General features: G+C 34.4%; 1 protein-coding gene across 1 annotated transcript; it reads left to right on the forward strand.

Annotated features, from left to right (window-relative positions):
* Nucleotides 1–7,980: 7,980 nt before the first annotated feature.
* LOC147406610 (LEAF RUST 10 DISEASE-RESISTANCE LOCUS RECEPTOR-LIKE PROTEIN KINASE-like 2.1) lies at nucleotides 7,981–12,598 on the forward strand. Its single transcript, XM_086434743.1, has 3 exons — nucleotides 7,981–8,846; nucleotides 10,932–11,048; nucleotides 11,200–12,598. The coding sequence occupies exons 1-3, from the start codon at nucleotides 7,982–7,984 to the stop codon at nucleotides 12,372–12,374; spliced, it is 2,157 nt and encodes a 718-aa protein (XP_086290869.1). The 5' UTR covers nucleotide 7,981; the 3' UTR covers nucleotides 12,375–12,598.
* The last annotated feature ends 248 nt before the right edge of the window (nucleotides 12,599–12,846 follow it).

Genomic DNA, 12,846 nt, shown 5'->3' on the forward strand with positions numbered 1-12,846 from the left:
TGACACTTCCATTATTCTGTTGGAAAAGAGAGTTTTGTTGTTTTAGTGAGAGAGAGAGAGAGAGAGTATACAACGAAAGACTAGTGACAATGACGAAGTTAATATTTGAATAGGGTTAGAAGACTTCATGAAAAGAGGATATATGATATGTTTATTCTGCATGCCAAAAATTGGGAATTCAAAATGCATCAAGTAAAGCATGATGCATCCTTTAAATCTTGAGAGATTTAGCATGTTTACAACTTTCTCAATTCACTATTCCATCTAAATATTTTCAAAAATTACGAGGTAAGATTTTTTGGGATGTAGAAAATGATAGATTTTTGATATAAAATTGTTTTGTTCAATAGATTGAAGCCAATGAATTGAAGACAAGTTTAAATGGGTTTCTGAGCTCCATTATAACGAATTTTTGTGTAGAAAAGTCAATATTTTTTTTGTCAAAAGGTTGAAGTCAATGAATTGAAGATGGTGTTAAATGGGTTTCAAAGCTGGAAAAGATCACAGATTTTTTAGTAGAAAAATCACGGGTTTCTTCAAGAGGTTGAAAGTGACGAATTGAAGATAATGTAAAGTAGGTTAAAGGGCTTGAAGGTGATGGATTTTTGAGAGAAAATTGGAGTTTCTATCCTAAATCAGTGCATTTTTTACTTGACCCTTCTATGTTTAAATTTAGACCATTAGAGTGAAGTTGGCACCTTTTAAGAGAAGTTATGATTCACTTCATCATATATGTATAGCTCATTCTTCTCATTGAACCTAATGGACATTAGGGTGGGTTTTCGTTATACATAATCCATTCGGGTGGGTCGATGGCTTTCAAACCCATTCCGATTGCTTTGTTATGCATTTCGTCGTGATACTTAAAACAAATATTACTCTTTTTTATAATTTTATTTAGGGAAGTTATTGACATGTCATGATCTCTAAGGTCGGGCGCGCAGGCTAAAGGTTTTTTTTTTCTTTTCTAAGGGCACTCCTCCTTTATTCTCCTCCTCCTCCAATCTCTCTCCCTCTCTTTGTTTTCTTCTTCTCCTCCTCCCTTTCCTCTGATCCCCCTCCAATCTCTCTCCCTCTCTTCTCCTTCTTCTTCTTCTTCTTCTCCTAACCTCAGATTCTCCTCTTCCTCCGATCTCTCTCCCTCTATTTTTCTTCTTCATCTTCTTCTCTTCCTCCTCCTCTGATCCTCCCTCTCCTCCTCACCTGAGTCGTTGAAATTGTTGGAGGGAGAGAGGTGTGCCCCTAAAAATTGGAAGGTTTCACACATGTCAATAAAATTTCCTTTATCTAAAATATATTTAGATTTTTTATTATAAAATTTACATTAGATCTATGATAGTGTAAAGATCATGATTGTAATGGTTTGACCAACAAAGGAATTTCCATCATTAATTTTTTTTTTTCAACTACTTTGCTTTATTGCTACCATGGTTTTAAATCTCATTCGAGGCAATCCCGAGGGATTGGCTAAATGAAATGGCAATTTTGAATCAATAAGCGGTGTAAGTACTTAGGTCGAGAGTTTGATACCCAATATGAGCATTAATTCCTTGGGGCCACCCAAGACGGCACATCCTCACTTATTTGGTGTGTGTGATGTGTAGGCGTTGCACATGGCCCCCCCTGGACTAGTCCTTGGACAAGACCATGGTCTATGAAGTGGGCAAAGCCCAGATATCCGTTGTCTACAAAGATACTTTGGTTATCATAAAAAAAAAAAAAAAAAAAATCTCATTCAAGGCCGAGATTGAGATGGATCAGTCAAACCTGATTTGTTTGTCAAAAATCAGTTTATTGTGTGATTTTGTGTCATTGTTGAATGAGACGTTTCGCATATGGATGAGAAGAGTCGTGAAAACGAGTTTTAAAACCATGATTCCTACAAGTCACCCTAAAATTAGATTCCTTAGTGGAATATGTCGACCAAGTCAATCAACCATTGTATGGCGACTCCATCGAAGGTGAAAATATACCCACTTGTCAATTTTGTTTATTTCCCATTTTATGTATCTATTTTGATGTAGAAATCTAATAACACTCGTCAAAGTCTTCTATGATCGAAGACGAAGACTGGTATAGCACTTTGAAGATAAGGTCTTCTACTTAGTTAAATCACTAGGGCACTCTATTGACTGGTGTTCAACACCATTGACTTGACTCCCAAGGGAACCCACTTTTTCAACATCAGGAACGTCTAAGGGCCCCTCATATGTTTAGGGGCATATCTAATATTTTAATAATTATTTTGAGCACTCTATGTTAAAGTTAAATTTTTTAATTTTTCCTTTTAAATTTGGTCTGCCCTTAAAAATTGGTGGCCTGTCAATATAACTTCCCTTTCAAATTTTAATTCAACTAGTTACCATCTCTCTACTACCGCATTTTTTTCTACCAAAGCTTCCTTATCTCATAAGTAATAATCCTCAACCGAAAAAAAAAGATATACAAATTTTTTAGGCTTATTTTGTATTTTCAATGAATAATTTACAAAATTTATCAACACGAAGCACAAATATTGATTAATTCCGAAAAATGGTGCATTATTCAAATTAATTTTGAAAATGGTATTTACCATTTGTGGAAATAAAATTTTTTTTTACTAAATCGGTGAAAATAAAAATGGACAGTATTTTGATATTTTTTTCATACCCAAAATACCCCTTTTCTCTTTTTTTTTTTGTTTTTTTCAACAATCCGACATCACAACCCTCTAAATTTCATCGAAAAACTTAGATTAAGAAAAAAAATTCAAAAAAAATTTGTTTTGAGCTTGATCCAAACTTTTGAAAATGGACGACTAGCAAACTCTCAAACTTAAAATTCAACTGTGAAAAATAACTATTTTCGATTTTTATTATTATTATTATTTACAAAGTTCATAGAGTCCGTCCCTAGTTATAATTGCACACCCCAACGGCCCAACCCGCCCCAACCCCAACTCGTTCTTAATTTTTTGCACCAACCCAATCACCCTTCAAACGAGTCCAATTTTTTTACCAGCCCAACCCAGCCCATTTTTATTTTTGAAAGGTGTTGAAGTGTGAGAAATAATTTAAGAAATTGAGGTATTATAAGTAAAAATAGAGTTCAAGAAGTTTTGAAATTGAGAACAGCTCCATGCCTTATTGCATCTTACCATTATACTAGGTGGTCTTGGTATGCATATATATTGATTCAGTTTTTTATTTTTCAGACCAAAACCGCCTTGAAACCATTTAGAATAGTAAAAAAATTGACCCTATAGGGGCAAGTTGTGGCGAAATTGTCATCCTTAATTTTTAGATGCCAAAAGACAAGTCCTAAAACTTTGGTTTGGACTACCTAAGATCTAAGTAGGGAGGTCCGATTAGAGGATGGGGAAGGTGTTAGGCATCCCATCCTCTCAACCAAAAGTGGTTACTTTGAAACTTGACCATTGTTTTGAAAAACTTAAAAAAATAAAAAATGCTTGAAAATACACGTTTAGAGGTAGTGTGTGAAATAAGTGAAAATGTACCATTGAAGATGATTTTGATGTCAATGTGAAACATTAGGAACATTCTATGGAAAATGATGACCCATCTAGCCTACCATTTTCCCAACACATTCCTTAAATCATTCTTCAAATCACTCTACCACCCTATCTTATCCCACCATTCTCCTAACACATTCATTAAATTACTTTACCACCTTATCTTACTCTACATCTAACCTACCCTTCACATGTCATTCTTACAACTAACCTCCCAAAATTCTAAGACAAATTTCATTTCTTCTCTCATATAATTAGAAAATTTAAAAGAAAAATAAAATAAACAAAATGTCATATTCATTTGTTTTTAGGGTTGGACCCTTTTATCCTTAAAAATCATTCACCAACTTTATATAAACCTCATTTTCTCACAAATCAAACACACTCTCAACTTCCCCAAAAACACCCTCTCTTCCCCAAAAATACTCTTAATCTCCCCAAAAATATACTTTCACCCCCTTCTCAAGTCATCTCTCTCACACTCTCAACCTCATCTAAAAACCCTACATACTCTTAAGTCATCTCTATTAAATTCTCATCTCAAAAACATACTCTCAAACCTCCTAAAAAAATCTAAAACTCTCTTTTCATCACTTCAACCTTCAAGATTAACAACTCAAGCCACTCAATCAAAGACAAAAGGCATCTCAAGAAGAACAAGGAGGAAAACAAACTTTAAAGTAGAGTGTAGTAGGATCACATAATTTCTCCCTCTCCCCTCTTCATCTCCTTCTCCCATTTCTACTCCTCACTTTTTTTTGGAAATCCATTCCCATTAAAAATGTAAGTTTTGTAGGCATAAACACAATGGGATCCCTCTCATAGTGAGGTGACCCCCATGATCTAGGCCTAAAACAAAATTCCTCTAAATTTAAGGGTACAAAATTTTCATTTCTATCAATTTTCTTTTTTAAATTTTAAAAAAAATGAAAAATGATCATGCTATAGGTTACCACCTAATGTAGAGAAAATAGGGTGCCTAATACCTTCCCTATTTTCTAAATAGTCCCCCTACCTACATTTTAAGTAAACCAATGTCCTTTATCCATACGGGAGTCACTACAAAAATAATTTTTTGAAATTATTTCCTAGGTGCCTGTTCACACCTTTTTTCTTAAAAAGAATGGCAACGACTCCAAATCCAAGAAATAGAGATCTTCATAAATGAAAAATCTATGTTTATAGAGGGTAGATGGTTATAGAAGATGATGGTTGTTGGTTGAGAGTTAAGAGATAGATAAAAGTTCTTGAGTTGAGGATTGGATTGAAAAAAGTAGAGCAGAGATTTTGGTAGAGTGTTAGGTTGAGAGATGGGGGCTTGAGAGCATGAATTGCTCATAGGAAATGAGATTATTTATAGAATTTTTAGAGAACTTTTAAAGGTAAAGTGGTTTAATCCTAAAAACAAAGATAAATGACATGAGTTTTAAGTTATTTATTTTTAAAATTTTCATTTTTTTAGGATAAAGGTGTTATTTGTGAAAAAAAAAATTTTCTTAAAAACCTTTTTGATTTTTACCAAATACCAAAGTACCTTTTTGGTTTGACCTCACTTTTTGAGAATAACATTTTTGGATTTTCTCAAGAAAGTTGACTCTCCAATTAGGTTGGAGCATTGGTCCATCAATGATGAACCTTTTTTAGTGTTGAGGCTTATGAGAGACTAATATGTGTCCTTTCTTCAGGGAGGTGTAAGACTGTAGACTTATAATGAGTTTGGTTTGAGCTTAAGATTGGATTTTGATTTGGGGCTCGGATTATGGGCTTAGGATGGTTTAGGTTTAGGTATTTGGACTAGACTTAAATGTGGACTTAGTATTTGGCTAGGGTATAGATAATGTATCGGTTAATAGAAAATGAATTTAGATTATGAAGACGAGTATGAAATTAGATTGGATTAGGGATAAGGTCTGTGTATGTAAAACAATATGAGATGATTCATGTGTGCATATATGCAAGAAGAAGTGTGTCAAATAACAATTATTATGCAATGTGGACCCGCTGAAGGGCTTTAAACTTTTAATTGAAATCAACTTGAGATTTTAAAATTTTGGATTTTTTCTAATAGGTTCGTGCAAATTAGGTTGTCTACAATATATATTTATGATACAAATCTTACAAGTAAACTAAAAAAACCCTTCTCTATGGTGATGCTTGACATTCTCAACAATATGATTATATGTTTATTTATTTATTTTTTTTTTCAATTTCATAGAACTAAAATTCATTGTCTACGATTATTCATACTCCCTCTTTAGTATTTAACCAATCTTGGAACCAGGTTAATCAATTGCAGTTTTAATGGAATGGGATATGAGTTAATTAGATATCCATTGACATCTGTACCAAAATAATAGTAAATACAATTATAGATATAAGTGTAGTTGAGGATGAAGAATATTATGCTGTCAATTTGGCTTGTTGGTCTGTTAATCTAGTGTGGTCTACTTGAAAAAAAAAAAAAAAACAAGACTTAGGGGCATGATCTTGAGCACATAAAGATAACGCTAAGTTCAAAAAATTTAGTCCATTAAATTCGGGCCTAACAATGACCATCTCGACTGAGCTCTGTTTGTTATTATATTGTATATGAGAGTTTGTTGCAGACGGTGGGGTTAAAAAAGGTAAAAGAGGAAAAACAGTAACGTTGATGAGGTATTATTGAAAAAGTGGGTACAAGAGGAAAGAAGGTAAATTGAAGGGATGTTATTTAAAGGGAACCGGGGGGGAGAAAAGAAAGGTAAATAGGTTAAAAGGAAAGGAATAAGTTGAGATAGAGTATAGTCACCCTTACTCCATTATAGCTGGAGAGGACATTTATCCTCACAAAATTGTAGTAAAGTGGGGCTACCATTGTGTTTTATTATATAAATATGTATGTTATAAATAGTTAGATTTATGATTTTATAACAAATAAAAAATAAAAAATAAAATATATCATAACAAACTTATTCTCATTTCAACAATTTTTTAACTAACATGAAGATTTTTTTTTTTTTTCAAAACTAAGATGAAGATTGAATTCTATATTGATGAAGATTAACATCAAATGATTCTAAACAACTTCAAAAGGTACATAAATTTATATTTTTGTGAAGCTTGAAAATCAATCCAAACTCAATTGAAATTCATTAAAATTGAGCTTGGGATTAATTAACTTAGGGGAATGAGATATATAACTGGTCTAGGTACAACCCGCCTCATTACATTAGGGCTCATGCAAGATCGCAACAAGTCCCTTGACAATAGGGGTGTCAATGGGTACCATTTAACTGAAATCGAATCGGAACCAGAATCGAAAACCCCTAGTTTCGATTCCATTTTTATTGGAATTGATTAGAGCTGGATCTAAAATATAACCAAACCGATAGGAATCAAAACCATTAGGTTCTATTCGACGAGTACCGAAAACTAATTTATTTTATCATTTATTTTTAATATTATAGATGATTTAAGGTATTCTTTTATTTTAAAATTAATATGTTGTATATAAAGCTCTTCAATTTTTCATATAAACTATGGATTGGAGCTTAAAATGAGCCATCTCTTCTAAAAATTTATTACTTTTGAAGAAGATAAGTTTTAATTTTGAAAAAAATAATTAACTTATATCTTTGATATAACAAGATATAACTAAGTCAATAATTTTGTAGATAATATGTTAATTTTTTGAAAGAAAAAAATGTTTTATAAGGATTTTAAATATTTTTTTCTCACTCAATTCTTGAGAACCAAAATCTATTGGTACTTGTGTTTTTTGACGGTTCTAATTCCGATTCCATATATTTCGGAATCAGAATTGAATATATATATATAATGGTTATGGTTCTAAGCGTCGAATTATCATTAGTCAAATGATAAAAAGTAATAGTTTTAGAGAGATACTATTACCACACCAAATTTTGCTAACGTCACTCCAATTTATATGTAAATCACCAAAAGAATTAGAATAATGCTGAAAAACATTTATGATTCCTACACACTTTCACGTCAAGATGTGAATGTGTGATAAAAGGTACAATTAATCTTAATGTCACTCCAACATGACTCCAAGAATTAGGACACATCTTAAGGTGGCGTTAGCAAAAGTTGGTGTGGCAATAGAAGCTCTCTAATTTTACTTTTGCAACGAGGTTCTTCGTGAGTCAACCAAAGTCAAAATGATTATATTACTGATTAACTTTATTTCAAAGGAGTGATTGCGAAAATTGCTAAAGTTAGGGAATTACCTCTCATTTCCAACTTCATAGTCACAGTAGTCAAGCTTACGCGCTTTTAGGTTCTAAACTTGACTTATCTACGTTCAAACATGCGGCTAATATCTTGCGGAAGGGAAAAAACACAGTTTCTAAGAACCAGGACAAAATTTCCTAGGGATTCATTCCTTTAGAGAATCCCTAGAAATCTTTACTTCTTGAGACTACTAATTTATTAGTGTTATATATATATCCAACTGAAGTTTAACATCCTATGTCTTTCTTTCTAGCTCGCTCTGTCTCTCTCTCTCTCTCTCTCTCTCTCTCTCTCTCTTCATTGATGATGGCCTGTCTTATGAAACCAAGAAAAACCCATCTCTATCTTCTTTACTTTCTCTTTATATTTTCATCAAACAGAGCACAAGAAACAACAATAACAAGTACAGATCCATCTTATTATTACAACCTATGTGCACCATCAACATGCAACAATCTCAATCTAACCTACCCTTTCACCCTCCCTTCTCTATGTCGTCCATCAATCCTCGAAACCTCGTGTCCCAACAACCAATCTCTACTCCTCACCAACCCTAACGCAACCGACACCTTTCGTGTCCTCCCCACCAACTTCTCCTATACCCCCACCACCGCCACCTTCACCATCGCATCAAATTCTCTCTTTGCCCCCACCAACACTAACACCCGATGCCCCCCTGTCTCGAGACCCAACTATTCAGCCGTCACCACCCTCTTCTCTCTCCTCCTTGATTACACCCCTGGAACCCACCTTAACTGTACCACACCCATCCCAAGTTCGTCTTCTAACATCCAAGGTCTAGTGCGTGCCTCGTGCCTTGGTTGTCCTGGTCAAGATGGGTCAAATGTTTGCTATTATGCGCCTGCGTTTGTTAATCACCCTAATTGTGAGACTTTCAATATTTTTACTCCTAAAGGTGTTGATGTTAGTGGAGTCAAGGATCTCAGGGGGTTTCTACGGCAAGGATTTCAGATTAGGTATTTCAAGCCTATGGAGTGCCGTGGATGTGAGACATCTGGAGGGAGATGTGGGGCCAGTCCCTTGTCTGGCTCTTTTGTTTGCTTTTGCCCCTCTAGCGTGCACAGTCTCAATTGCTCCGACGGTATGTATTGAATCACCATCACTCACTATATATATATATATATATATATATATATATGGGTCAGGTTCAAAGGACAACCATTTCTACACGCATATAGACAACGTGTTTTGTCTTATATGGGAAAAAATGTTTGGAATGGACTGATTTTTTGTGAGGATGATCTCTGTGATGAGGAGATCATCCTTGCCAAAAATCAGCTCATTATGAAACTTCTAGACCGTCCAATTTTTGTTGAAAAATTATAGACCGTCCAATTTTTGTAAATCAATTTTGATGGGGTTACAAGTTTTGGAATGGGATGATTTTTTGCCAGGATGATCCCCTCATCACAGAGATCATCCTCACAAAAAATCAGTCCATTCCAAACATTTTTGCCCATATAAGACAAAACACGTTGTCTATATGTGTGTAGAAATGGTTGTCCTTTGAACCTGACCCTATATATATATGTGGGAAATGTTCAGCACCCTAAGTTTTACCACACACTTTAACAAACGTTTTTTGTCCTACATGGGTTAGAAGTTTTGGAATGAGCTGATTTTTGGTGAGGATGATCTCTATGATATATATATATATATGTCATCAAAAACATAAAAACTCAATAATAATAAAAAAAAAAAAAGGTGGATATATCATGGGAAAATTAATTAAATGGATCATAATATATAATTTTCTAATATTACTTATTTGGTAATATATATATATATATATAGGGTCGGGTTCTTACGACCCCTATTACGACTCATATTGCGACACACCATTTTGTCTTATATGGGAAAAAATGTTTGGAATGGGCTGATTTTTTGTGAGGATGATCTCCTTCCTTGCCAAAAATCAGCTCATTATGAAACTTCTAGACCGTCCAATTTTTGTTGAAAAATTATAAACCGTCCAATTTTTGTAAATCAATTTTGATGGGGTTAGAAGTTTTGGAATTGGATGATTTTTTGCCAGGATGATCCTCTCATCACAGAGATCATCCTCACAAAAAATCAGCCCATTCCAAACATTTTTGCCCATATAAGACAAACACGTTGTCGCAATGTGTGTTGCAATGTGTGTCGTTTGAACCCGACCCTATATATGGGGGGCGGTTCAAGGGCCATATGTAAAAACATATGAAAAAACAATGGTTTTTCAAAATATGGGTTAGAGGTTTTGGATTGAGCTGATTTTTGCAAGGATGGTCACTATGATGAGAAGATCATCCTCACAAAAAATCAGTTCAATCAGAAATTTCTAAATCCATCAAAAGTGATTTACAAATTATTGACAAAAATTGACGGTCCACATTCTAAATCACTTTTAATGGGATTAGAAGTTTCAGATTGGACTGATTTTTTTTTTCCGGATGATCTTCCCATCATAGAGATCATCTTCACAAAAAATCAGCTCAATCCGAAACTTCTAACCCATATTTTGAAAATTTATTATTGTTACATTGTTTTTACATATGTCCCTTGATCCGTTCCCTATATATATATGTTTTTTTTTTTGCCTTACATGGGTTAGAAGTTTTGGAATTACATTTTTTGCACTAAGAAAGAAACATCTGGATCAAACTCCAATCTTAATCGGTGTAGAATTTTGTATCTAGTGTCGTGCATTTTGCTATTATAATATAGGAAAATGCTGAAGTGACATTGAAATTGACATGGATGTGTTTATAGAACCATAGATGCTTTTCATCAAGATACGATTGAGAAGCATCTATGGTTATGTGCACAATAATATCCCAAACGATGTCAATTTCAATGTTACCATAATATATGCATTCCGGGCATTTTGTGAAAATCTATCCATTTTTCAAAAGTGCTGGTTTTTAAACAAATTAAAGTGGGAGTTTGTTGTTTTTGAAAAGGGATGAGTTCTCTACCAGTTACATCATCTTAATGCACAATCATATAGATCTTTAGTTTTGTATTTTGATCATGAAGGTATATGTATCATCTTTTACAACTTATCCTAATTAGCCTAAAATATTTAAACAAAACGACCAAAAACCTGCTTGTGTTTTTTAGGTCGATTGGCAAGCCTAGACCAACGTTTTATTGATCACATATTCTAATTCCTATGATTAATTAGGAAGGTTCGAGGACATATCGACATGGGTCAACGTAACAGCTGGAGCAGCAGCACCGGGAGGAGGTGGTGGAGGAGGAGGAGGAGGAGGATCTGGGCTGTCCATGCCGGTGGTTGCAGGTGAATTTTAATTGGCATGCACATAGATAGTTTCATTACTTGGTGTGTTGTAAATTAATAGTTGGTGTGATAATATAACCTCTGTTTTTCTAACCACTTTCTTGTTTTCTCTAATCTTAATCTAATTGCAAGCTCTCTTCACTCAATGCAGCAATTTCTGCTTCTTCTTCATTACTAGTTCTTGTCCTCATTGTACTGGTGGTGATTTTCTTTATTTGCCGACGAAAATCCAAATTCTACTTGAACAAGGAAAGAATCTCAAACATATCCCCAACAAGGTATTCTTATTCTCAGATAAAGAAGTTTACTAATAACTTCTCGACAAAGCTCGGAGAAGGAGGATATGGTTGTGTATACAAAGGGGTCATTCCTAGAAGAGGGGATGAAGTGGCAGTAGCAATAAAAATATTGAAGAAATCAAAACAAAGTGAGAAACAATTCATGAACGAAGTCGCGACAGTTGGAAATGTTCACCATCACCACTTGTCATGTTTGTTGGGATATTGTGCTCAAGGTAATAACCGCGCACTTGTTTACGAGTTCGTAGAGAAGGGGTCCTTAGATAACTATATATACGAAAAAAAGAAAGGAGAAGGAGAAGGAGAGGATAGAACCAATTTCAAATGGTTAAGTCCTAAACAAATGTACAATATAGCCTTAGAAACTGCAAGGGGAATATTGTACTTGCACCAAGGTTGTAGAAGTAGGATATTGCATTGTGACATTAAGCCTCACAATGTCTTGCTTGACTCTAATTTTTCGGCGAAAGTGGCGGATTTCGGGTTAGCAAAGATGATTGATAAGGATCAAAGTCATGTGTCCTTATCAATGGGTAGAGGTACTCCAGGATATGCGGCACCGGAGATGTGGTTGAAGACATTGGGTTCAATTACTGAGAAGTCTGATGTGTATAGCTATGGGATGCTAGTACTAGAGATGGTTGGGAGGAGGAAAAACTATGACCCCAACGTGTCCGATGAAACCCAAGTGTATTTCCCCGAATGGGTGTTTAACAAAATTGAGAGGGGTGAAATGGGGTTTTTATCTGTTGAGATTGGAATAGATGAAAATGAAGAAGAAGAAGATCATGATGTGGAACTTGTACTAGAGAGGATGTGTTTGGTGGGTCTGTGGTGCATTCAACATGTACCAGCAAATAGGCCTTCAATGGATAGAGTTGTTCAAATGTTGGAAGGAAAGGTTGAGATTGAAATTCCCTCAAATCCATTTCCAGAGAAGACAGGCAGAACTCTTGAGAGCTCCAACCAAGATTCTTCAGCTTATTTCAGTGCTGTCAGTGGTAGTGGGTCCCTTGAGGCTCTCTAATGGGTGATACTGAGCTTAAGCAAGGATTTTATTTTGAATATTTACAGGTGACTTGTTTTACTATGAGTTGTTTCTTCTACTGTAGACCATAGACATTACATGTATAAGTATCATGTAATATCCTAGAAATAATACCACAAAAACTCTTTCTAGAATAGATGTGTTAAATATTTTTTTAGTGAATTTTAATGTTGGAGAAATTGACATAAATATTTTTTATTTTCTGTAATGGATTTAATATACGTCTAAGAGAGTGGGTCGAAATGGTTTGAAAATGTTTGATGAAGACCCGTTATAAGCCTAGTTAGAAGAAATATTCAAATTGAATGTCCTAAAAGAGCACGAGGAGGAAGACCCAATTTTAAAGAACATGGGTGGAGGCAATGAAAATAAATATGAACTCACTCTCTAACAAATGGAGGAACAAGATTCATTTAGCCCATTAGAGAAAAAGATGAAACATATAAAAGTG

The sequence above is a fragment of the Akebia trifoliata genome, chromosome 3, assembly GCF_017979445.1.
Source record: "Akebia trifoliata isolate Shusen 1 chromosome 3, ASM1797944v1, whole genome shotgun sequence".
Classification (NCBI taxonomy): Eukaryota; Viridiplantae; Streptophyta; class Magnoliopsida; order Ranunculales; family Lardizabalaceae; genus Akebia; species Akebia trifoliata.

Bases quoted from the DNA above. Each gene is read 5' to 3' on its own strand.
- LOC147406610 (XM_086434743.1), top strand. From the start codon at position 7,982: ATGTCTTTCTTTCTAGCTCGCTCTGTCTCTCTCTCTCTCTCTCTCTCT. The intron at 8,847-10,931 runs GTATGTATTGAA...ATGATTAATTAG, and splicing joins CAGTCTCAATTGCTCCGACG to GAAGGTTCGAGGACATATCG. The intron at 11,049-11,199 runs GTGAATTTTAAT...CACTCAATGCAG, and splicing joins GTCCATGCCGGTGGTTGCAG to CAATTTCTGCTTCTTCTTCA.